General features: G+C 46.2%; 1 protein-coding gene across 3 annotated transcripts in view; it reads right to left on the bottom strand.

The window, feature by feature from the left end:
* The window catches only part of adam19b (ADAM metallopeptidase domain 19b), a 179,219-nt gene that overhangs the window by 58,363 nt on the left and 93,962 nt on the right, over positions 1-26,894 (bottom strand). For 2 of the 3 annotated variants that reach the window (XM_068043213.1, XM_068043215.1), the window contains exons 4-8: positions 17,328-17,406; positions 12,968-13,044; positions 6,514-6,703; positions 5,330-5,395; positions 112-183 (exon numbers count right to left, since the gene is read on the bottom strand). In XM_068043213.1, the coding sequence (XP_067899314.1) occupies positions 112-183; positions 5,330-5,395; positions 6,514-6,703; positions 12,968-13,044; positions 17,328-17,406 (484 nt within the window). The remainder of the gene's footprint in view (positions 1-111; positions 184-5,329; positions 5,396-6,513; positions 6,704-12,967; positions 13,045-17,327; positions 17,407-26,894) is intronic. The other variant, XM_068043214.1, reaches the window with a different exon arrangement.

The following is a 26,894-nucleotide window of genomic DNA, read 5'->3' as shown; positions in this document are numbered from 1 at the left end:
AGGCGCTGCTTCACAAACCACTAACCACCTCCAGGTGCTTACCCATTGTCTCTCGAGACAAGAAGGCCAAAGAAAAAAGAACATGATGTGTTAACACATATTTGGTCTCACCTTATCAACATAGTTTGCAGTTTCCTTCAGTTTCAATTTTGTTTTCTCAAGGTCCCAATAATGTTTCTGAAACTAAAAGGTTACAGAATTAGATGGAAGAAAGAAGCCAACCATTTCTCAAAGGTTCAGCAAAGCTTCACTTGGAATATTAGCTTCCCAATATCCTGAGGTAATTGCAAGATGGGCCCAGGCAAAGGAGGTTTTTTGGCTCATTTGATCTCATCCTTTCAGGAGACAGACCCTATAATCTTGCCACTACAGCATCTAGTCGCTTCCTAAATTAACCCAGTGTCATAGGCACATAGGAATTGCTAGAAAGACCAAAGTCCATCGAGTTGGCCCTTCTACCATGCTGGTAATCGCAGATGCACAATAATGAGTTGTTAACTCATCATGGCAATCAATCTCCACCAATTAATCTTGGCCTCAGCTACCTTTCCCAGCAACCTGCTCCTGAGCACCCTCTGTGTAAAAGAATACTCCAGGAATCTGTCCTCAACTTGCCATGTCAGTCTGCAAGATAACCTGCAAGTCTTGTCCCGGTGTACTTTCTCTATCCCATTAAAGTATCGCTTAGCGTGGAAGAGTTCTAAATAAAGTAAGTTTGGGCGGTCTTTGTCCAGCTCCCACAGCACAAGTGGTACCATGGAATCATAGAATCATACAGCACAGAATGAGGCCATTTGGCCCATCTTTGAAGAGCTGTCCAGTTTAGTCCCACACCCCAGCTTTTACCCCATAACCCTGCAAATCAGTCCTTTTCAAATAGATGTCCAAGACTAATTGACAGCAAATAAGCTGAATCACCAAAGCAGGTCACACGAGAGCAAAAGGATGACAATCAGATGTGTGCAGTAGGTGTTAATGGGAACAGAGCTTCATTCCTTATTCTTCATTTGGTTGTGCAATGGTTAAGCTGGGAGTGCCTGATGCTGAATCTGAGGGGCAAAACTGAATGATGGTTCATCCTCTCAGCATAGAATGGTGCTCAAACCTTACCCATTGCTCAGGGCCACACTGGGCAATCCGTTGGAAAAGGAAATCTATTTAAAGGTTATAAATTCAAAGGTTGGGCTGTTTCACTGAGCTGCTGAACTCTATATGAGGAGATGGATGTAACAGTTATTTTGTGCCAGGGCAGTGATGAGGGTACTACACAATGTCCCCAGGATAGGAAGGGGTAAAATCAGCCATGGGGATCTGTTCACTGATCCCTGCTTTAAAACATGTGGACATCAGGTGAGGACAGAACCAGGCATGGCCTAGGTGCCCATCATAGCCTGCCAACACTTAACTGGCTAGATTCAGGCATGAAGAACGACCACTCGGGCAAAGTACCGAAGAGTTGCGAGTGCTCTCGGAACTGTAGCCCGCAAGAGCTCAGGGCGAGAGGAAGAGGTGGAGTTGGGGGAAATGCCTGTCTGTCTTGTATTAAATAAAATGATTAGAAGGAAGACAAATGATATGATACAGAATAGAAGGCAATGGCTTGTAATATGGCATCCAGTATGAAACATGGATAATGCAACCTAACTTCCACTTGCAGAGACACAATGATCTTTCTCGACAACTATAATTTGACAGTGTATATGCTGCTCAAGTGACACAGGCAGGGTGTAAATAGTTAGCTTGCCTCATTCTTCTTCCTCCATCTACACTGTGCCAGAATCAAAAGGGAGGGGCTGTGATGACCATCCTCTTTCAACAGCAGAATGACAGCTAAATAGTCACCTGCAAATAAAGTTGTGGGAATCCGTGCATTTGAAACAAATGATTTCTGAATATGTCATTTTGCAGGGAAATCAATCATGACATGCTTGCCTCAGTGGCAGCCTTTTGCCCCGAGTCCACCTAGGTTCAAGCCCCAAAACAAAGGGACTTCAGTGCATAGTCCAGGCTGACACTCCAGTGCAGTCTGAGGGAACGCTGCACTGTCGGAGGTATTGCTCCTTAGACAGGAATGTTAAACAGAGGCCCCGTCCGTCTGAACAAAAAGCCTGTGAAGGACCCATGGAAGAATCTGAAGAAGAACAAGGAAGGTCTCCTGATGCCCTAACCTTCAATAACCTTCAACCCATTCTGCTCACAGAGATGAACTGATGATTCATTTCATTGCAAAGTAACACCAGGGACTGTAATTTATCATATCTGATGCACTTGGGGACCCTGCTTAGAAAGTCACTATACAAATGTGAGTCTTTATTTCCTAAAACAGTAAATGGGATGATTTTCTGCAGAGTGTCTTCTAATTGTCCATCATAACAGTGGGGGCGGGGGGGTGGTGGAGTGAACATGCAGAGGCAGTGGGGGGGAGGTGAGCACACAGAGACAGTGTGGGAGGGTTCGTAGGCAGAGACAGTGGTGGGGGGGGGGAAAGAGTGAGTAGGCAGAGACAGTGGGGGGGTTAGCACGCAGAGACAGTGGGGGTGAGCACGCAGAGACAGTGGGGGATGAGCACGCAGAGACAGTGGGGGATGAGCACGCAGAGACAGTGGGGGTCAGCACACAGAGACAGTGAGGGTAAGCACACAGAGACAATGAGGGTAAGCACACAGAGACAGTGGGGGTGAGCACACAGAGACAGTGAGGGTAAGCACACAGAGACAGTGGGGGTGAGCACGCAGAGACAGTGGGGGTGAGCACGCAGAGACACTGGGGGTGAGCACACAGAGACAGTGGGGTCAGCACACAGAGACAGTGGGGTCAGCACACAGAGACAGTGGGGGATGAGCATGCAGAGACAGTGGGGGATGAGCACACAGAGATAATGGGGGTGAGCACACAGAGACAGTGAGGGTGAGCACACTGAGACAGTGGGGGTGAGCACACAGAGACAGTGGGGGTGAGCACGCTGAGACAGTGGGGGTGAGCACGCGGAGACAGTGGGGGTGAGCACACAGAGACAGTGAAAGTGAGCATGCTGAGACAGTGGGGGTGAGCATGCTGAGACAGTGGGAGTGAGCACACAGAGACAGTGGGGGTGAGCACAAGAGACAGTGAGGGTGAGCACGCTGAGACAGTGGGGGTGAGCACACAGAGATAATGGGGGTGAGCACACAGAGACAGTGAGGGTGAGCACGCTGAGACAGTGGGGGTGAGCACACAGACAGTGGGGGTGAGCACAGAGATAATGGGGGTGAGCACACAGAGACAGTGAGGGTGAGCACGCTGAGACAGTGGGGGTGAGCACACAGAGATAATGGGGGTGAGCACACAGAGACAGTGAGGGTGAGCATTCTGAGACAATGGGGGTGAGCACACAGAGACAGTGGGAGTGAGCACACAGAGACAGTGGGGGTGAGCAAGCTGAAACAGTGGGAGTGAGCACACAGACAGTGGGGGTGAGCACACAGAGACAGTGGGGGTGAGCACACTGAGACAGTGAGGGTGAGCACACTGAGACAGTGGGTGTGAGCACACTGAGACAGTGAAAGTGAGCATGCTGAGACAGTGGGGGTGAGCACGCTGAGACAGTGGGAGTGAGCACACAGAGACAGTGGGGGTGAGCACAAGAGACAGTGGGGGTGAGCACGCAGAGACAGTGAGGGTGAGCACACTGAGACAGTGAGGGTGAGCACACTGAGACAGTGGGGGTGAGCACACAGAGACAGTGAGGGTAAGCACACAGAGACAGTGAGGGTGAGCACGCTGAGACAGTGGGGGTGAGCACGCTGAGACAGTGGGGGTGAGCACACAGAGATAATGGGGGTGAGCACACAGAGACAGTGAGGGTGAGCACGCTGAGACAGTGGAGGTGAGCACACAGACAGTGGGGGTGAGCACACAGAGATAATGGGGGTGAGCACACAGAGACAGTGAGGGTGAGCATTCTGAGACAATGGGGGTGAGCACACAGAGACAGTGGGAGTGAGCACGCTGAGACAGTGGGGGTGAGCACACAGAGATAATGGGGGTGAGCACACAGAGACAGTGAGGGTGAGCATACTGAGACAGTGGGGGTGAGCACACAGATACAGTGGGAGTGAGCACACAGAGACAGTGGGGGTGAGCAAGCTGAGACAGTGGGAGTGAGCACACTGAGACAGTGGGGGTGAGCACACAGAGACAGTGGGGGTGAGCACACAGAGACAGTGGGGGTGAGCACACTGAGACAGTGGGAGTGAGCACACAGAGACAGTGAGGGTGAGCACACTGAGACAGTGGGGGTGAGCACACTGAGACAGTGAGGGTGAGCACACAGAGACAGTGAGGGTGAGCACACTGAGACAGTGAGGGTGAGCACACTGAGACAGTGGGGGTGAGCACACTGAGACAGTGAGGGTGAGCACACTGAGACAGTGAGGGTGAGCACACAGAGACAGTGGGGGTGAGCACACTGAGACAGTGAGGGTGAGCACACTGAGACAGTGGGGGTGAGCACACAGAGACAGTGAGGGTGAGCACACTGAGACAGTGGGGGTGAGCACATTGAGACAGTGAGGGTAAGCACACAGAGACGGGGGTGGGGTGGGGGGGGTGTGGTGTATGAGCATACAGTGACAGGGCGGTGAGCACGCAGAGATGGGGGTTTGCTGGCAGATGGAGGTAATACGTGATTCAGAGAGTGGGGCCACGCTAAGCAGCAGTGTGTTTCCGATCCTGGTGCATGGCAGGCGAAAAGAAGAATTGTTGGGAAAAAGTGCTTAGTAAATTTTTTACCCAGTATGCCCTATTCCAGCCCCCTATATAGGACAAAAACTGTATTGTGGGCCCTCCTGCAAAAAGGTTGGGCACCCCTGTCCTAAACCCTTAAGACTTACTGCGGTAGATTTTGCCCCATTTTAACTATGTGTAAGTGAATGGGTTTTAAGTGAGTTAAAATCTGGCCTTTTGTGTTATAGTATAAAACAAATGAGAGTGAGTCAGCAGCCTGTTTTATATCTCTCGCCATTTTTTATCACTACTGAAGTCAATGGGAATAAAAACATAAAACAGCCTGCTGATTCATGATCATCTGATTTACACTATTACACAAAGTCAAGATCTAACCCCATTGAATATTCTCCCACTCCAACTCATTCCCTCTCAGGATGCAAAACTGGCAACTCCTGCCCTCCCTCAATCTTCCCACCCAACTGCTACACATCCTGATTTACCATCTCTTCTATCCTGAACAATGTCAGTGAGTTAATGAAATAGGAGTCTTGACGGTTCGCCTAGACCTGTCAAAGAACAATACAAATGAATGAAGTCTCACAAGGAACATCAAGAGCCTTACCTCAGCATAATCAGCCACTAAATAAAGTTCCACATACTTCATATCCTTCACCACATCTCTCTTTCCCTGCGCAGAGCAGATATAATACTTAGAGCCATACAGCACATTCTACAATATAATGTCCAGATGTGAATCTGTATAACGTCATTCATGCAGGATGAGTGGACCAGAAAAGCTCTATTCAATATCAAAACTTACCTATCCTCAAGTGTGCTCGAGTCTTAAATTATGGTACCAATTAATGCTGTGGGGTCCTAGCATACAAACATTTAACACATTCATTTCAAATCACTCATTTCAGTTTTAATGGAAGGTATTAACCTGTTTAAAATGGATAGGTTAACCACTTGGCTAAAATAATGGAGAGTGAATTTTGGGATGGACTCATTGCATGTACATTTGCCATCACCCCTTGGTGTACCATCACCCATTTGTGACCTTCACCCCCTTAGTGTACCATTACCGCTTGGTTTATCATTGCCACCTAGTTTACTATCATCTTTGATGTAGCAGCGGCCTTTGGTGTCCAATCGCCCCTTTGTATTCCATCCCCTCTTGGTGTACTATCAGCCTTAATGCACCACCACCCCTTGGTGTACCATCGCCAGTTGGTGTACTATTGCATCTTGGTGTACCATCACTACTTGGTGTACTATCATCCCTGGTATACAATTGCCCCTTCCTGTATAATCGCCCCTTTGGTATACCATCGCCCTTTGGTATACCATCGGACCTGCTGAACCATCATCCCTCGGTGTACCACCAACCCTTGGTGTATCACTATCCCTTGGTGCACCATCGCTCCTTGGTGTAATATTAGGCGCCAAGTATTTTTTTTTAATAGTTTTCTTAAAATTTAGGAGTTTTCTACCTTATTCGTTTGAGGTTTGTCTGCATTATGGTGGTTTAAGATTGGAGGTGATAATGATGCCAGTGTGTGAGGTTGGAGCCTGCGTTGCTCATGCCCCATTTGAGTATTAAAAATGTTACTGTTAATTGTCTTTATGAATGTGTAGGCGTGAATACTGCCTTCCAACTCAACAACAAATGAGGGAAAGGTAAAACAACAAATGATAGACATAAAACCAGAAAATGCCCAACAGTTCAATGACCATCCGTAAGACCAGGCAAGTTATGGTTTTGGATGTGATTCTTGAGGAGACTTGGTTTTCCACTATCCTTACCCGATGATGTGCTGGCTGAAATTGGCTGGTGAAGTCTTTGACCCAATTTTCCTCATGCTCGCTCTGTTGACGTCCACAGGTCCCTCTTTTCAACTTCAGGTGCTCGGCCCTGTAGATTAGGTGTTGGTCAAGGCCATCTTCAAGGGGCTGCACCAAGTAACTAAGGTTTGCATTTAGAATGAGCAGACCCCTGGCACAGGAGATATCATTTAGATAATGCACCTTCTGTTGTTAGAGAGTAATTATTAGCTTTTCATCACCTTACGTCTTCAAAGTTTAAAAGATGGTTAACTAGGAAGTATAATGAGTTAAATATGAATCTTTCAATTCTGGGACCTGAGCTCAAATCCAGCCTCCACTATCTGCTGGTTTAAGGATCCAATGTACAGTCTCAACCTATCTCCTAGTAGGCATGGCTCTACCCAGCCCCATCAGACAAGAGTCACAATATGGCATTAAATTGGCCATCTCATTTAGTGGGGACCCCACTGCATCCTCCTCTCCAGTCAGAAAAACATACATTCACCACTACCCTCTGCTTCCCATCCCTTAGCCAAATAAGTCTGTTCTGTTATTTCATCAAAAACCTTTTGAAAGTTCCTATGTATACCTACTGCACTACCTTCATTAAATCTCTGTTTCTTCATTAAAGTACTCAATCAGATTAGTCAAACACGATTTGCCCTTTACCAATTCCATGCTGGCTATCCCTTATTAACTCATGTTTCTCCAAGTTAGAATTAATTTGTCTTTGACAATGGTCGTTGGTAGTTTCCCTACCATTGACATTAGACTGACTGGCGTGTAGTTACCATGTTTATCACTGTCCCCTTTTGTGAACAGGCATTTAACATTTGCGCATTTACATTCCTCTGGTGCCACTGTTCTATCCAAGGAAGATTCAAAGATTGTAGTCAGAGCTTCTTCTATCTCCATCATTGCTTCCCTCAGCAACCTAGGATGCATCCCATCTGGATTGGGTGATTTGTTAACTTTGAATGAGGCTAATCTATCTAGCACCTCCTTTCTATCCATTCTTATCCTGTCCGATATCTCTACTCCCTCCTTCTCTATATTGACATGAACATCCTCCTCTTCTTTTATGAAGACAGATACAAAGTTATTATTTAGTACCTCAGTCATGCCCTCTGCCTCCACAAGATTTCCTTTTTTGTTTCTAATTGGTCCCACCATTCCTTTAACTATCCATTTTTTATAGGTTTGGAAAATATTTTTTTCCTTTTAGGTTACCTGCTTATATTTTCTCATACACTATCTTTGCTTTTCTTATATCCTATCTCACTTACCTGACATTTGACGTAAACCTCCTCTTCTGTTTTATTCAAACATTATTTTGTTTACCATCCAGGGAGCTAGAGCTTTGGATGCCCTATCTTCCCTCCTTAGAGGAATACGCTTGGTTTGTAGCTCTGCCTTGAAGACCTGCTATTACTCAATATCTGTTTTCTTGGCCAATAACCATTTTCACTCCACCTGTGCTAGACCCCTTCTCAAATCACTAAAAATGGCTCTCTTCTAGTTGGCTATTTTCACCGTTGATATTTCTTTGCCCTTTTCTGTAACTACTTTATATTATGGTCACTATTACCCAGATGTTCTCCCACTGAAACATACTCTACTTGCTCTACTTTATTCCCTAGATCTAGATCCAACAATGCTTCCTTCCTCATTGGGGAAAGAAACATAATATTTTAGTAAAAATAGGGGTGATTTATTATCTTGAACATTCAAGGAGCCTTACCAACTAAGCATCTGAAACCAACAAGAAGGTGGTTGTCTTGGTTGGGTAAATGATCTGGTCCAAACCCAAGATAAAATGTGCACTAAAATGCATCCTGGGTCAGCACCTTCCGAGTAGGAGGGAGAATAATTGGGAAAAGAAGTCTGAATAAATCACATTACCTCAGGAAGTGGCAAATATAGAACCAACCAGCTGATGAGTTAAACGCAGTCTGATCATTGTATAGTTTCCATGTGGATACACAGGGTTATAAAAATGATCTATTGTGATGGTTGCAGTTTATTTGATCTGTACAGGGATTGCATGTGTGTTTTAGTGTGTTGGGCGGCACAGTGGCGCAGTGGTTAGCACCGCAGCCTCACAGCTCCAGTGACCCGGGTTCAATTCTGGGTACTGCCTGTGTGGAGTTTGCAAGTTCTCCCTGTGTCTGCGTGGGTTTCCTCCGGGTGCTCCGGTTTCCTCCCACAGCCAAAAGACTTGCAGGTTGATAGGTAAATTGGCCATTATAAATTGCCCCTAGTATAGGTAGGTGGTAGGGGAATATAGGGACAGGTGAGGATGTGGTAGGAATATGGGATTAGTGTAGGATTAATATAAATGGGTGGTTAATGTTCGGCACAGACTCGGTGGGCCGAAGGGCCTGTTTCAGTGCTGTATCTCTAAATCTAAATCTAAATCAAATCAAAATCATTTTAGTTGACAAGAGCGCACAGGGCATTTTCTACTAAATTCATATAACACCTTTCATGATATCATGACCATCTCTAAGCACCTCACAGCCAATGAAGTATGTCTGAAGTGTAATCACTGTTGTAATGTAGGAAACATGGCAGCTAATTTGTGAACAGCAAGCCCACACAAATAAGATGAGTGACCAGATGATCTGTTTCAGGGATTGAAAGATAATTATTAGCCAGGAGACCAGGCGAATTCCCTGCTCTTTTGCAACATATTGCCATCAGATCTTTTATGTCCCTCTGAGAGGGCAGATGGGACCATGGTTTAACATCTCATCCAAAAGACATCGCCTTCGACAATGTAGCACTCCGTTAGTACTAAGCTGAAGTCTCAGCCTAAATTCTTTGCTCAAGTCTCTGGAGTGAGACTTGAAACCTCAAACTGCTGACTCAGATTTTCACCTGCCACCCGAGCGTAAAACTAGTGTTGCAGATCAATTTCTCATTATACCAAATACCCAATTTTTCATTTCCACCAATTACAGTTTCTGTAACGTGCAGCCAATCCACAACATCAGCTTTACGCCCAGGCAGAGGTTGGAAATCCCATCCCAATCTTCGTTAGTGATGTGAGCTGAAGGATAAATTTTGACAAGGCCCCAAAAGACCTCCCCAACTCTTCTTCAATTAACACCATAAGATCTGTTACACCCATTCGAGAGGACCTCAGTTTAACATCTGACACAAAAGACAGCACCTCTGACAGTGTAGCACTCCAGCAGTACTGCACTGAAGTATCAGCCTGGAATATGCACTCAAGTCTCATGAAGCAGGGCATGAACCCACAACCTTCTGACTCAAGGGGCTAGCACCATACCACCAAGCTAAGGCTGACGTCAAAATACTAATTACATTGCCTTTTATAATTGTTGGCCTAAGGCCTTCATGTTAAACATAGATGGTCCAGATTTGAACCACAGGCTCTGTACATATTGTTAAGAAAAGCAATTCTACCCTGGGAAACAAAGGTATAACACAAATTTCTTGCAGAAATTCTTGAAGAGCGAAGATCTCTATCTGCACGTAATTTGTTCCCTGTTTCCAATTAATATTAGTAAGCTGCTTTGTTTGACCTTGTCAAAAAATCCACTGCAGGAAGTTCATTGTTTTCATCCTGGGAGCTGTTTTGTGGCTTCCTTCAGAGATATAAATAGAAAAATCCCTTTTTAAACAGACTTAAGGCTTCAAACAACCAAACATCTGCTTAAACAATCCCCAGCTGCTACCATGCTCCTAAGACCTCATAATTGCTCCATCAAAACAGCAATCTTCACTTTGAACATGGCTTTGGCTTGCTGCATGAGACATTAATGACACTGGTTGCCAGGTAACATGACTCAAGTTCCTTACTACTTAAAGAGGAAACAGATCCATTCCAAGGTTAGCCTGTTTACCAATAACTAAACATTGAGATTGGAAGTTGTTAGCTGGTTGAGTTGTACATCAAAGGAAGTGATTGCTGTTCAGAGGCAGAGGGTATCCCAACATCCACATACTAAGTCAAAGGATCCCATGTCAAGACTATATGGATGATAATTTTCCCAAGACACATTTTCCCCCTTTTCCCTGGAAGGTGTCTGGCTTCCATTCAGTAACTAGCCTTATGAAATATGATGGAAATCAGAAGCCCACATTCTGTAGTGTATTCTGTTGCATGGTTCCTAAGACTGCTCCTCGAGCAAGACATTGTTTGGGATTGTGGCCCTCAACAAAACATTATTGTGTAGCATCGGAAACATGTAAATAATGGCCACTTTGGCAAGGTACAGCTGGTTAAACAGGCCAGGTGGAAACTTAACCTTAACAATATTTGATGGCCCATGGCTCCTCTCTTCCTACAATCCAAACTAACTTCAACAATATCTCGGTCGCCTGTTACTACTTCTACTGAGAAGGTCAAAAGCAGCAACGCTATCGGAATATTATCATCTCCAAGTTCCCCTCCAAGTCATACATCATCCTGAATTGGACATATATCCCATTCCTTCATCATCACTGGATTGCTATCCTGGAATTCCCTACCTAAGTGAGGAGTCAGCCTTGGTTCAGTATTGGCACTCTTATACTGGGTCAGAAGGTTCAAACCCTACTTCAAAGGCATTAGTACAGAATGGGCTGGATTTTCTTCTCCCACCGCCAGAAGTGGTGGCGTGTAAAAAATATGCCTGCGTGACGGCCCAGGATAATGAGCCAGCTGGGCCACCCCTCCCCCAATCACATGGAAGGGGCGGGCTCTCCAACACCAACAATGGCGTCAGCTGCCTGTGCGCAGGTGCTAGCGCCATTTTTAAAGGGCAGCCAGCCCCGCAGGGTCATTTAAATTTTTAAAGGGCTACCCCCCCAATGTACTGCCGTTTAAGCTATTGCACCTTCCCCCCCAATAACAATGAAATTCAATATTTGCCCTCTCCTCCCCTCACTCTACAAAACACTTAACTTCAACACTTGACCTTCCCCCCCCGCCGCCCCCCAAACCGTTCAAAGTACAGAGGTCTCCACTTCCCACTCGGCCCTTACACTAGTAATTTCCATTATAGCCCATTCCTCCACCCCCTCCCCACACTGCACGAAAAGTCATAAGATCCCCCCTTCCCCACCAAGGTGGCGCCTGCTTTCCCTGGACGGGAAAATGAAGGCGCCTGAGCGCCGGCCGCCGTTCGGAAGATCGCGGTCCGATGGTAAGATCGCTGTTGATTTTATTTAAATGTATTCATTTCATTAATTTAAATATGTTAATCCAGGTCCTGTCACCCAGCGGCAGGGGGATTGGCAAGGAGCCTTGCCGCTACGGGGTAGATCGAGCCTGGCACTCCCGTTGTTGGGCTCCGTAGCGGACAACTGTCAGAATGATCTTCAGCACCCCCTCCCACCATGGAGCCTGGTGTAGGGAGCTCAGTAAAATCCTGGCCAATATAAGCTGACACTTCAGCGCACCACTGAAGGAGTGCTGCATTGCTGGTGTTGCCCTCTTTCGGATAACACATTAAACTAAGATCCCATCTCCCGTCTAATGTGGATGTAAAAGATCTCATGACACGATTCGAAGAAGAGGAGGGAGTTCTCTAGGGGCGGCACAGTGGCGCAGTGGTTAGCACCGCAGCCTTACAGCTCCAGCGACCCAGGTTCAGTTCTGGGTACTGCCTGTGCGGAGTTTGCAAGTTCTCCCTGTGACCGCGTGGGTTTCCGCCGGGTGCTCCGGTTTCCTCCCACAGCCAAAGACTTGCAGGTTGATAGGTAAATTGGCCATTGTAAATTGCCCTTAGTGTAGGTAGGTGGCAGGAGAATGGTGGGGATGTGGTAGAGAATATGGGGTTAATGTAGGATTAATATAAATGGGTTGTTGTTGGTCGGCACAAACTCGGTGGGCCGAAGGGCCTGTTTCAGTGCTGTATCTCTAAATAAAATACAAGTAAATTCTCCCAGCATCCTGGCTAACAGTTATCCCTCATGCAATAGCAACAAACACAGATTATCTGGCCAGTTGCATGATTGCTGCTTCTGGGACCTTGAAGAATGTAAACTGGCTGCTGCATTTTCTGACATTTCCTTAACAGTGACCACATAAAAGAACGTTGCCTGTGAGCTTGTGAAAGGTGCTATAGAAATGCAAGTTTGTTTTTTACCTTCTGACACTATCATGGGAGTACCATCATCACGAAGACTGCAGTGGTTCACAGAGGAGACCCATTATCACCATCTCAAGGCAACTAGGGACTGGGCAATAAATGCCAGCCTTGCCATTGTTGTCACATCTCAAGAAAAGCTGTGTGGTGTTGCCCTTTTACCCTGAGCACACCCCCCCCCCCCCCACCCCCTCCCACCATTTCCGCACATTTTCTTAGCTGAAGAAAATCTGCTCAGAGCATTCATGTAACAATTACAAATTGAATCATTAATTTTTATTGTGAAGTAAATTGTTATTAAATGTCATCAAATACATGCAACGCAATCTTACCGGAGTCCTCTGCAGGTGCTCAGTACTACACTGGAGTGGTCGAAACCTTTCACTTTGCCATGGTAAAAACAGTGTTCCTGAAACAAAAGCAAACAACAGATTAGTAATGGCAAAGCAGGCCATGGGCTTCATGTAGAACAGCGACTTGGTTAGTCTATGGTACTGCCACACTGGATTATATGAAATATAATGATGAACGTCTTGCCGTTTGTGTTTCTGGTGCAGAGAATATCAGTCATTCATGCGTCAAGGGCAGCACAACCTGCGTGACTTTCCATGTGTTCATTCCGAGCACAGAAACTAGTGCAGGATGCTGACTTCCACCCAGTCCTGTTATGCAAAGTTCTGTGATGTGAGCTCCAATTCATGAAGTATAGCCTGAGCTTAGTGCCTCTTGGCAATTCCTGGGTATCCATGTAACAGGAGTGCCTTGCTGGGAAGAGATAACTTCTGGGTTCTAACCGAAAATCTCGCAAGAGGGATTTGTTCAACATGGACAGCTCTGGTCTGTGTATGAAGTGGGTTTTAACATACTCATAACCACTAACGTACGAGCCACATCTGCAAGCTATTAGAACATCTCAGAACTATGCACAGATACTGGCGATCTGCCTTGTTGGCAATATATAGAAACTTCTTAGATTATAGATTGTCTGATTTCCCTCCACCCCAACTCCTCAAGATTCTTGTTCATATAATAAAGTGAATTAAGGCATCATCTCAGTCTTGGCTCAGTAGTAATGCTCTCAACTCTGAGTCATAATGACATGGGTTCAAACCCCACTCCAGAAACCTGAGTGCATAATCTACACTGACACTTCAGCGCAGGACACAGGGAGTGCTGCACTGTTGGAGTTCCATCTTTCAGATATTAAAAAAAGATTATCTGGTCCTCACCTCATTGCTGTTTTGTGGGATCTGGTGCGTCAATTAGCTGCCAACATCAGTGGCTAAACTTCAAAAGTACTTAATTGGCTTTAAAGCACTTTGGAACATCGTCAGGTCCTAAAAGGTGCTAGAACTGTCTGGACCAGAAGTGTCCAACCTTTCTGCATGGGGGGGCCACATTACAATTTTTGTCCTACATAAGGGGCTGGTGAGACAGTTTTGGAAAGATAAAGGCATTAAAAATTTATCTTACTATTAATCAAAACAACAACAAATGTGAATTTTTGTGAAAAAGCTTTAAATGAGAAGATTAATTTATTGACATTTTCTTGTCACTATGTTAGACACTGATTTAGTGAGATACCTGGCACTTTTTTGCTTGCCCAAGTAGTCAATATTTGCCCGCACACTTCTTGTAGCAATACAGAGTATTCCGGATAGACGTCCATCTGTCAGGAGTGATCTTGATCACTCTCTCTGTCTCTCTCTGTCTATGTTGTTTCCCTCTCTGTGTCTCCCCCTTCTCTTTGTCCCCAACTCTCTCTCTATTTCCCCCCCTTCTCTCTCTCTATTCCCCCCCACCTCTGGCCCTCCTCTCTCTGGCTCTGACATTTGCAAAGAGCGGGAACGCTGAGAAGAGCAGCTTTGTGGTTGGTCAGTTTTTTTAAAAAATCACAAGTCCATTTCAAAGCTGACTGTGGAACGAGAACAGTGTTTCTGAACTTCAGACATTCAAGCTTTTCCCGCAGGGTTTAAAAAAAGTCAGAACCCACCGGTAAACCCCGAATCTGTCTAAAGTTCGGAAAGCACTGTTCCCGTTCCAAGCACCAGTGATCTGTGGAACTGACTTACAATTTTTTTTAAAAGCCAGTCTCAAAGAAGAAGCCAATTGGAAATTTCTCATCTCCAAAATTAACAGTCATGGACCCCTGGCGAAGATGAGGAACGGCTAAGTACAGTTTACATCCACGGGCCGGATTGAAACCTTTAGTGGGCCAAATCCTGGTCTGCAAGCCCTGGTCTGGACTTTACAGTAGGAATATCACGAGGCTATCAGCACTCCCCGTTTCTAAATTGTAAATTGGATAGCAACTTCCAGTGCCAAAGCATGCAGAGTTAAACACAGAAATTAGGATGCTGCTGTCTGATTTCCCTTGCTTCCAGTACCTCACAGAGAGACTCACTATTCAAATACATGCAACAATATGAAGTTGGGGTGCTTATGCGATATTTACCCACTAAACTTGGCAGAAAAAGTTAGACTTGTTCATTCAAGTTTAAGTGAAATTTTAATGATATAATAAGTCTTAATTACTGTCAAACAACCTCTCTGGCACTGAAAATGTATTTTTAAAAGTATGGAATCTCATTCCTTCAGATTTTAATTACAGTTGGAGATTTTAAAAAGTAAATAAATTAAAACATTTTTAAACTTTTTCTTGACTCTTTTATCTCTCTCTCTCTTAATCCCATCTTTCTTTTCTGTTCTTTATTTTGCTTTCTTTATGTAATTTGACTTTGAATTAAATATTCTAGCTTACGCTTCCTGATTTAGATTCTGTGTTTCTCAGTGAGGATTCTTCAATGTGATTGGTTAAAGAGTCACACCAGGGCTTTCCAACCTGTTCAGGCAGAGGACCGCATTATGAGTTTTGTGCGGCCTGGGGAGCCAGTGAGCAAACTTCAAAAGATAAAGGCATTAAAAATTTATCTTAACTAATAAAAACAACAATAAATGTGCATTTTTGTAAAGAGGCTTTAAATGAGAAGACTAATTTATTAACTTACTTTCTTGTCACTATATTGAAAACTGATTTAGTGACATACCTGGCAATGTTTTTGCTTGCGTTAGTAGTCAATCTCTGCCCGCACACTTGATGTAGCGAAGCAGAGTATTCTAGATAGATGTCCACCTTTCGGGAGACATCTTGATCTCTCTCCCCCCTCTCCCTGTGCTCTGTGTGTTTCATTTCTCCTCCCTCTAGGGGTAGGGGTCACAGTTTGAAAGTTTTGTGCAAACGATGCAGAGGGAATATGAGGAACCACTTTTTTATGCAACGAGTGCTAATCACCTGGAACTTACTGCCCACAAAGATGGTAGAAGTGGAGATGATCAATGACTTCAAGAGGAAGTTGGATGGCCACTTGAGAGAAATAGACTTGAGAGAAATAGGGCTATGGGGATATCAATAGGGAGTGGGGCGGACTGCATAGCTCTGTGGAGAGCGGCATGGGCTCGATGGACAGAATGGCCTCCTTCTGTGCTGTAAGTATATGACTCTTTGACTCTTTCTCACCCCTCTCCGTCTCTCTCTCTCCCCCTCTGTCTCCCTCTCCCCCATCCCTCTCCACCACCCCCTGTATCTCTTTCCTCTCTCTCCCCTCTCCATGTCACCAGTGTTCCCTGCTCCCTGCTCGGTGTTCCCTGCTCTCCCTGTCCCTCTGTCCATGTCCCTCTGTGTTCCCTACTTTCTCTCTGTCTCCCTGTCTCTCCCGACTCTCTCCCCGTCTCTCCCTCCCCTCTCTGCCCCTCTCTCTGTCCCCTTTTCTCACTGTCTCTGCCTCCCAGCTCCGTCTCTCTGTTCCCCCTGCCCCTCCCTCCCCCCGCCCCCACGTCTCACACAGTTGCAGAGAGCGGGTTAGTTAGTTCTTTTAAAAACATTGTGTTGTCAGTTGCACAGCTGACAGCCGCTGGCATCGGGAACAGCAGTTTCCCAACAGACTCGGGGTTTCCAGCAGGCTTTTAAAAAAAAACTCAGAACCCGAAAACTTCGAGTCTGTTGGGAAACTGCTGTCCCCAATGTCAGCGGCTGTCACCTGTGAAACTGACAGCGCAATAGTTTAAAAAACTAGAATGACAAAGGGAAATTTCTCATCTCCAGTCATGGTGAGGATGAGGAACGGCTCCGGGAACAGTTTACATCTGCGGGCCGGATGGAATCGCTTGGCGGGTCGGATCCTGACCCCTGGGCTGTATGTTGGACAACCCTGAGACACACCATTGTTTACCTTGTTTACATAGGCACCACATCCCCTATAGAGGGCGCCACACTGAAATGTATTTATAATTACTACATCAAAATGCAAAACCCAACGGAAAGTTTGTGGAAAATATAAACGTAATGAACAGCCAGCGCTGTCCATTTGCTGCCTTCCTCAAAAGCTGGGCCAATAATACAAGATCATTCTTTTATTTAATTCGATGGATTTTGAAAATGCACCCTCTCTTGTGAAGGTTACTGATTTATAATAAGATGTAAGACAGCCGACCACACATATTTGGGATATTTGAGTGGAACCGTACAAGTTATTTACATGACACTGCTCAGCCATGTACTGTCAAAAGATTATCAACAGATGACATTTAGATCAGCTCCAGCAGCTGCTATCCCACCATCATCCGCTGTAAGTTAAACACTGTGTACCTCATATTCAGTTCCTCTCAATCACAGACAGCATTACACAGACTTACTTTGTGGTCAGGGTAGCTGGTTCTTTGCTCTCCAGTCTGGCTGTAGTGAGTCTCAGCATAACCTGGTGCCATCAGTTGCCTGAAAGACAAAAATAGTTATACCTCAATAAACTTGACGAGTTTTAGACTATCAAAACTCACTTTCAAATATTCCAATCTCCTTAACCGTATAACCTGTAAAGATGTAAATCATGATTTTAATTAAGAATGTATAGCTTTACATAGAATCTGCAGCATAGATTGGCTCAACTGGTCTACTTCAGTGTTTATCCTCCACATGAACCTCCTCCCACTCAAGTTACCTCTTTTCATCCTGCCCCCAACACCTCCAACATCCCATCTTAACATCAAACCTCCCATTAAATACATCAATATTATTTATTTGAGCCATTCCATATGGCAAGAATTACATATTCTCATATGTAAGGAAGTGCCTCCTAAGTTCTTTATTTGATCTTTTAGTGGCTATTTTATATTTATGCCATCTGCTTCTGGACTCACCCATAAGTGGAAACAGTTTCTCCACATCCACCATATCAAACACCTTTACTATTTTGAAGAGCTCTATCAGAACTCCTCTCAGTCTTCGCTTCCAGCCTGCTCAATCTTTCCTGATCATTGCATCCTCTCAGTTTTGTTAACATCCTTGTAAATCTGTTCTGCACTTTCTCCAGTGCAGCAATATTTCTTTTCTAGTATGGAGACCATAACTGGAAGTTGAGTCATTGAATATATTCAAGGCTGAGATAGACAGATTTTTGAACGATAGGGGGAGTCAAGGGTTATAGGGAGCAGATAGAAAGTCGAGTTGAGGCCAAGATCAGATCTTGTTGAATGGCAGAGCAGACTTGAGGGGTCAACTGGCCTACTTCCGCTCCTATTTATGTTCTTATGTTTTTCTGTGATGAACCACTAATCCAGGATTCACTGGTATTTCAGGGACTGCAGTGCCTATGTTCTTTAGATGCTCAGAATTCAATCATGTGACGAGCTAGTATTTGACAAGGAGCAAGGGAAGCCTGTGCTGGTAATGGTGATGATGTTCTTTCCTGACCATTTACCACTTACCACGAAAAGATCCCCTTTCTGTCACTTTCTTCCCAGGCTCACGGAATCATGGTGACGGTTACAGATACAAAAAAAAAATCTTTTTTTTTCTGCTCAAGTAGAAAACAACTGACTTTTGTTGGGAATCACTGAGGCCCCTCGTAATTAGCAGCACTGTCCACACTCACACACTAAAAATAAAAATCAGTTTGTGTTGCAAAACAAACAGGGACAGTAAACCATTCATAAAAATCAAACTGAATACTAATGCAATGACCAAACTTCAGCAGTACATGTCTGGAGCGATTGAGGCACTATTACACTGCAGAGCAGACTGTCGGACTCAAGTCGAAGCGAAGTTTGAGAGGTGACATGATTGCTGTTTTTCAGGAGTCTAAAGTGTCCAGGTAATGTAGACCATTTCAGCTTGTCCAGAATGGTCGAGTCAGAGGACATGGCCTGCACCTGACAGGGGGTAAATTCTAAACTAACCTGTGGAAACAATATTTCGGTTAATGAGTGGTCAATCTAGGGAATAGGCTCTATAGGGACATGGCAGTAGCAGTTAGTATTAACTTCAAATGCAGATTAGATAGATTTCTTTCAGAAAATAACATATTGGGATGCCGAATATGACTATTATGAGACACAAGATGTGAAATCAATACTAACTGCTTCCACCATCACCCTAGGGAGCCTATTCCATAGATTAACCCTTGCTAACTAAAATATTGGCCAGATTTTTCCAAAAAGATAAGTGGAACTGCCACTGGTACCGAAAGCGGGACCCAACGCCCTTACAGGCAGGTGGCAGGACTCTGGGTGGCATTTTACTGGTGGCAGTAAATTAAGAGGCCACTGTCCGGACTGCCTTCCAATTGAAGACAGCGGCCTGCCTCCCAGAGCTACTGGCCCAATCAAAGGGCCAGCACCTCAGCAGTCTTGGCAGTGCCACTGAGGTTACAGGAAGAAGACAACGACGCCTCCATGCTGAGGCACCCTCGACGACAAAATACGTTTTTTCTTAAACCGAGTTTGGGTCAAACAGGCAGGACCTGTTAATCAGGGGCAGTGCAAGGGACAGGGGTGGGGTGCAGCCTCTAGCAGCATCACTGTAGTCGCAGGGGCGGCCAGTGCCACTAGGTGGCTGCCAGGGTTTACTTGGTATTCTGTCCACACAGTGGCGTTCCCCCCCGGTGCCAGTAAAATGCTGAGGTGGGGGTGGGGAGGGGGGGTGCGGGTAGTGGCCAATAATTGTTCAATTAATTGGTTCAAATAGCCGCAGCCTCCAGTCATTGGGTGGTCATGCCACTGAGGTTCCCGCCACTGGTAATATCCCATGGCGGCAAGATGACTTTGGGCTCCCTTCCCGATGCCTTCCGGCACAATGTTACCATACCTCCCACCTCCCAGCCCCTCTCCAGAGGGCTGGTAAAGTCCAGCCCACTGTTTCTGCAGATAGGTTTTGAATTTATCCCCCTTCAAGCACAGGTCACCTCCTCTGGTTCTACAGTACTTAGGAGGATAAAGCTTTGATCGATACTTCCCAAAGCTTTCACCACTGATGATTTTCTTGGTCTCATGTTTCAGTCTATTGCAGACTAATTGATAGAAATTGATTGCTGTGATTAATCAACAATTCCATTATCATTGTAACATGCATCATACAAAGATAAAAGAATGCAAACTAGATGGACACTGGTCGTTTCTTGTCTAGCAATTCTTAAGTTCTTAAGCCAAACATTGAAAGGGAAGTGACTGCATTTGCTGACAATTGACTGATCAGTACAAGTGGCCTAATTCAGGCTCCATTGAATCTGTCTTTAACGGCTGTGTGGGTATCTGTGAGTTAGGGGTAATGGTTGGAAACTATCTTCACTCAGTGCCTTTCCTTTTAAACACATCCTTTCACTTCAACAGTTTCTGATCAAGCACATCCCACTTGCATAACATGTACTGCTAACTAAAGCAAGAAAGCCCTGTACTTATATAGAGCCTGTCACATTCTCAGGGTGCCCACAGTACTTCACCCAATGAACTACTCTGACGTGCGTTCAGTGCGGGTTTGTAGCCAAACACGGCAGCTATATTTGCACTTGCGTGGCCCCAGAAATAGTAAATGAAGTAAATGACCAGGTAATCTGTTTTTGTTGGAGCTGCCTGAGAGATGATGAATGTCCATGACATCAGAAGGACCCTATACCCTTCTTTGAAAATGTGACATAGGATCACATTACAATCAACCTGAACAGGCCGACCTGGCTGGGTATAATATTTCATCTGAGAGACTGCACCTCCAACAATTCATTACTGTCTCTACTGCATTGGAATGTCAACCTCAACTAGGAGCTCACGTCACTGGAATGGGGCTTAAACCAATGATTGCTGATCGAGAAGCAAGGGTGCTACCCACTAAGACAAGCTGACATCAAACACAAATATTTGCTACAGATACTTCGAAAGTTTAAACAAACTCAGGCCTTCTCAGACTTCCTCCTGAATTTTTCATTTCCTGTGAGGTGCTGGAGGTGTGCACCAAGCCAGCTCACTTCCTGCTCTGAGCCTGTCCTGGTCAGTTCGCCATCTGATACAGCCCAGCCAAGGCCAACCCAATCCTGACTATCACAGCCATCCAGAAGAAAAACACAATAAAACTCACAACAATCAGGGCTGTCGGGAACCAGAAGCAAGGAGATCGGAGCTTTTGCTGAAGAACACTAACTAAACAGCTGCTACAGACTCTGTTGTGCTGAGTTTAAAATGGACAACTCAGTATGATGTCCCGTCTCTTACTTGACTGAGTTCTTGTCAAGGGGTGAATTGATCGTTTTATTGATGGGCATTTTGCTTTCTACCAATTTTTGATTTAAGGCTCATGCACGTGATCCAAGCTTTTCACTTGTAGCGTTTCAGAGAATGAACTTGCTGAGTCAGAATGTGATGAAATTTTGACAACAAGCTGCTCTGCTGGCCCGCTAATTGTCCCCACCGCCTCCAGGAATTCTTACAAATGATGGAGACATCGAATACGTCTGTCCTGAGATGATTAGGTCTATTAAAAACACTATGTCAATGATGTTCTTCGATTCTAGCTCTAGCACTGTACTGCCCCCTTGCCTGCTTGTGAACCCTTCCCATCAGTCTGCCCACTCTACTTCAAAAGTTCTTCCATTGGCTATGAAGCACTTTGGGATGCCCTGAGGTCAAGAAAGGCACTATATCTGCACAAAATTTGGATGTGTAATGTCATCTTTAGGCACTACGAGTGACCTTAAGTCCATAATAGCATTCGTGATGTACACTTCCACTTCTGGTGCGAGTCATGCTGACTGCCATATTGGTGAGGCGGTCGCGCGCAGTGAGCGTCCGCTGGAAGTAGGCAGCGAGGCAGTTCATGCCGTCAAGCAGCCTATAGTGTGGATTTGATGCCAGCGCTGCTATTTTCGGAGCTCAATGCTCCAGCTAAAGCCCAAACTTAATCACGCACAACTGTAGGCATGTTCAGCAGCAGGAAGGGCCCCCACCAGCGCTATTTAAATAGATCATCAACTACTTTGAGGTTCGTTACTGATTCATTTCTAGTGCTGTTGCGACAATTGTACATGTATTTGCTGCTTTTTAGAATACATCAAAGTTGTTGAAGTCTACAGGAAGTAGTATGGCAGATGCTGAAGGACTTGGTCCTGACTTCAAGGCTTCTGCTTAAACCTATTGCTCCCAGACATGGGTGCAGTAATGGGGTTTCCCCTTGCAATACAGCATGACAGGGGGAATAAGCAGCGAGCAGATAGAACAGGCCAAGGTGCTAGAAGAGGGAGGAGTGGTGGGGAGAAGGGCCCTCAGCAGGAGACCATGTCCATTCAGGGTGTTCAGGGAGTAATTCACCTACACGAACCTCAGCGAGGGGCAACAGGCTGAATTTTCCAGTGAGTGTCGGGACCCTAAATCAGGGCATTATGCAGGTCCTGAGACCACACATGACTTCAGTGCGCCCGGTAGAGCAACTTTATATAAGACGGCCCTCTAATTGGTCACCTCCTCATTCGCAATCCAGGTTGCAGCTGGAGATCTTTGCAACATCTCGCAGTTTGCCCTTCACTGTAGTTCAAGGGAGGTCACTGACGCTCTCTATTCAAAGAAAGCTAACTACATTTCATTCTCTCTTGGCAGGAGCAGCACCAGAGTGAGCACATGGAATTTAAATTCAATTAATTAATAAATGTAATTAATTAATTAAAAAACCTGAAATTGAAAGCTAGTCTCAGTAATGGTGCCATGAAACTGTCATCAATTGTCATAAAAATCCATCTAGTTCATTAATGTCCTTTAGGGAAAGAAATCTGCCATCCTTACCCAGTCTGGCCTACATGTGACTCTAGACCCACAGTAATGTGGTTGACGCTTTGCTGTCCTCTGAAATGGCCAGCAAGCCATTCAGTTGTCAAGGACAATTAGGGATAGGCAACAAATGTCCACATCCCATGAAAGAATAAATAAAAATCTGGGGGCTCTCCTCAGGGTGCTCTGAGTGTGGACAGTGGCTCCCCAGCCCCTCCAACAGTGAGCCCAGCTCCAATAGCCCTGATGACTGAGGAAGCTCCTTCTCAGGCACAGGAACCCCTCAGGCAGCTGGGGCACTCCAGGCCTCAGGTCGCCGGAGGACTCCCGCTAAAGTCATCCCAGGCTAAGGGATAGCCTGATCAGCAGCCTGCCTCCACCTCGACTGCCAGCGCAGGGGTTGCTCCGAGTAGAAGCACACAAAAACGTACAAAGAATACCTGGACACACTCAGGACTTCACGGGTGTATTAATTGTGGCCTTTGTATTATCTTCTGCGATTGGTGTAAATAAATAGATTTCACATTCATTGTTGTAAATAGCTCATCTTTTCACAGCTTAATTGTGAGATGCAATCTTTACCATTACTTCCTCAATGGGCTGCCATTGTTGGCACAGACTGCATTTGGTCAGCATCTCAGATGTGCCAGAGTGCATGGTGAAGTTGGGCACCAGGCACTGGAGTGAGATAGGAAGGAATACAGTGAGGTGAGTCTTTACTGAGTTCACTTTGAGAGGCCATCATGGCAGCCAGAAACAGTCATTTATGAGATTGTCTCTTGCCTCCCTTGCGCACCTCAATGGTCCTGGTCTCCAGCGCAAGGGAAGCAAGATCCAGTGCTGTCTGTTCATTAGCCTCCTCCTCATCCTCCTTGTTGAATGAGGACTAGCGATCAACCACGCCCTCTTCATGCATCCCACCCCTGCCCTTGCTCGGGTGGAGTCATGGCAGGTGTTGTACCTCTCTCCCGATGCTGTACAAGGGTTCCTCACAGGTGTGAGTAGTCATGCATTTAATGGGTAGCCCTTGTCCCTGAGAATCCATCCCTAAAGGCAAGTGGGGGGAGGAAAGTGGGGGGGGGCCTGAAAAGCTGTGGCACCTGGGACTGTCAAAGTATGTAGAAGTCGTGGCTGCTTCCCGGACACCTGAAGGATGCATTTCCGATGCTCGCAGACTAGTTGAACATTGATTGAATGGAAGACCTTCCTGTTGATGAACATAGGAAATCGGAGCAGGAGTAGGTCTTTCAGCCCCTCGAGCTTGCTCCACCATTCAACTAGATCATGGCTGATCTTCTACCTCAAAGCCATTTTCCCCCACACTATCCCCTGATATCTTTAATATCTAGCAATCTATCGATCTCTGTCTTGAATATTCTCAATGACTGAGCTCCACAGCCCTCTAGGGTAGAGAATTCCAAAGATTCACCACCCTCTAAGTGAAGAAATTCCTCCTCCTCTCAGTTCTGAATGGCCTACCTCTTGTTCTGAGACTGTCCCCTGGTTCTAGACCTCACCAGAAGGAAACATCCTTCCTGCATCTACCCTGTCGAGTCCTGTAAGAATTTTGTATGCCTCAATGAGATCACCTCTCATTCTTCTAAACACTAGAGAATATAGGCCCAGTCTCTTCAATCATTCCTCATAGGAAAATGCCACCAGCCCAGGGATCAGTCTTGTGAACCTTTGTTGCAATCCCTCTTTGGCAAGTATAATCTTCCTAATGTAAGGAGTCAAAAACTGTACACAATACTCCAGGTGCAGTCTCACCAAGGCTTAATACAATTGCAGCAAGACTTCTTTACTCCTGTACTCAAATCCTCTTGCAATAAAGGCCAACATATCATTTACCTTCCAAACTGCACCTGCATGTTAGCTGATGGCCACATGAGTACAATCTAACACACCTTGCACCTGGAGAAATCCAGCGATGGCCTCGAATCTGATGGCCCTCTCGGCCTGACTGTCAGGGCCAGTCTGGTAGTGCACATAATCGCCGGCCCTCTTGAACGAGGCATTGGTCACCTCCTTGATGCAGTGGTGGTCTGCTGCCTGGGAGACCCCACATGTGTCCTTGGCGGATGCCTGGAAAGAGCCAGGCACATAGACGTTGAGTGCCATGGTGATCTTCAGGGCCATCTGCACTGGGTGCACATAAGTTGGTGACAGCCTCCCTGGAGAGCCCCAGTCTTCGCTGGCACTGTTGCCTGGACATTTGGAGGTAGCGAAGGCGACTCTGATACACTCTCAGTGGCAGATAGGCATGGTCGGCTGCTGCCGCTTTCCTATTGGAGCTTCGTGGGTGTGTTCATGGTTGTCGGCACTCCCTCCCTCTGATCTGCTGCTGCATGACATGGGCGTCTACAAAGACTGAGTATATGTGACTCATGCCAACTGGATTTTTACCCCTTCTGAGCACTGTCCTTGCAGAGATGAACTTGCTTTGGGACTTTGCCTATGCTACTCCCCTCTAAATATGCACTAATGTCCCTCAGTGCTCACCCGTTCAGAAAGGCTAGCACCCAATAGTGCACCCACCCGACCCTTGCACCCGAGATTACGCCCACCCTTGCAGAGAGCCCAGCACCACAGGACAACAATGGCCGCTGCTCCCTGCTCTTCCCCTATCCACTATTCACGATGGCTGCATTCCCATGGCGTCACTGAGGCCTCGGTTTAAACAGCTGGTGATCTGAAGGCCCATGATCCTTGCGGGTCATTGACTGAATTGAACCACCACCCACTGCACACCCACCCCAAACCCCCACCCCCCCCCCCGCCCCATATAAAACACATTCTAACTAGCTGTTCACCAATTTAAATTTGCAGTCCTGCCGTGTTGGAAGCTTTCCCGCCACTGGCAAAATCCGGAATCGACATCGGCTTTCCAGGCGACCGTATCCACCCTGACTTTTCTGACCCCCATCCGTGCCTCAAATCCCACTCCTGCTGGCCGGATAAAATCCAACTCAATGTGTGCAAGCTGTGAAATGTGGGGGAGAAGCTTGCAGCAGTGCTAAGGGTGAGGAGAAGCTTCGAATCTAAAGTGTGAGTCCTGATCGATAGAGAGCATTGGTAGGTGAGTGATTGGGGTGTGGTGCATTGAGCAATGTGTGAAGCTAGTGGTGCAGTTGGTGGAATATGGCACCTGAAGATGCACTACTGATGTTGAACCACTCGTATGACGTTACTGAATTTTTTTGGTTCATCGAAAATCTTGGAGTCTGCTCTTTGCCATGTTGTGCCATTCTTTTGTCTTTCCCAGGTCAGAATCAATTGATTGACTTCCAGCACCTGCTCCAGTCACAATGCACCTCCCCTTTAAGTAGTGCAACTCGCTTTAACTGGGCTCGGCTCTCACCATTCTGGTCCCCTGCTGAGACGTGCAGCCACCCGGCAGCATGGTTCAAGCTAGCGGCACGCTGCAATCATGTTAATTAGCAGGCAACACAAAGTTGGCACCCTGCCTGCATCAGAAACAGCGAGTGTGGGCAAAACCCGCATCACATTCCCCACGCAGGTTTTTAGGGGCTATCAAATTTAGCCTCCAAGCCTCTTGCTGGGCCTGTGAATCCACTAATGATCTCCTCCGCTGCTCAACACACTTAGTGCCACTCTAATTATTGTCTGATCATACAGTTACTGTGAGCATTAACTTAGCAGAAAAACATGGTATTAGTGTTCTTACAACATCATTGTAAACAAAACGAAAATATGGAGCATTACAAGCAGTTTCACTGTCCAGGTCAGTGGAATCAGAGGACTTGGCCTGCCCTTGAAGTGGGGTAAATTTAAAACTAATCTTCAGAAACAATGGCTGGAACTTTATGTGCCCCGAGAGATAGGATGGCAGGTGGGTGGGGCCCATAAAATAGTGACGGAAGGCATCAGATGGAGTGCCCGTCACCTTCCCATCACTGTACGATATTGTCGGGGTGGGAAAGGCCAAAGACAGCTTTCCTGTTCAGAGCTTAATTGAGGCCCTTAAGTGGCCAATTGCTTGACCAGCGGTTGAGGTGGGAGTGGAGGGGGGGCTCCGCCTCGTGGGGACGTCGCCCAGAAAAACACGGTAGCCTCCCTGTGGGCTTGGGGTGGGGGGGGGGTACCTCCTCCATGGACAATCTGTGGCCCAAGGAGGTCCCCCGGCAGCAAAGGCTGCCCCTCAACAAACATCTGCCACCA

Source organism: Heterodontus francisci, chromosome 12, assembly GCF_036365525.1.
Source record: "Heterodontus francisci isolate sHetFra1 chromosome 12, sHetFra1.hap1, whole genome shotgun sequence".
Lineage (NCBI taxonomy): Eukaryota > Metazoa > Chordata > Chondrichthyes > Heterodontiformes > Heterodontidae > Heterodontus > Heterodontus francisci.
This window is presented reverse-complemented; position numbering and strand designations above follow the sequence as displayed.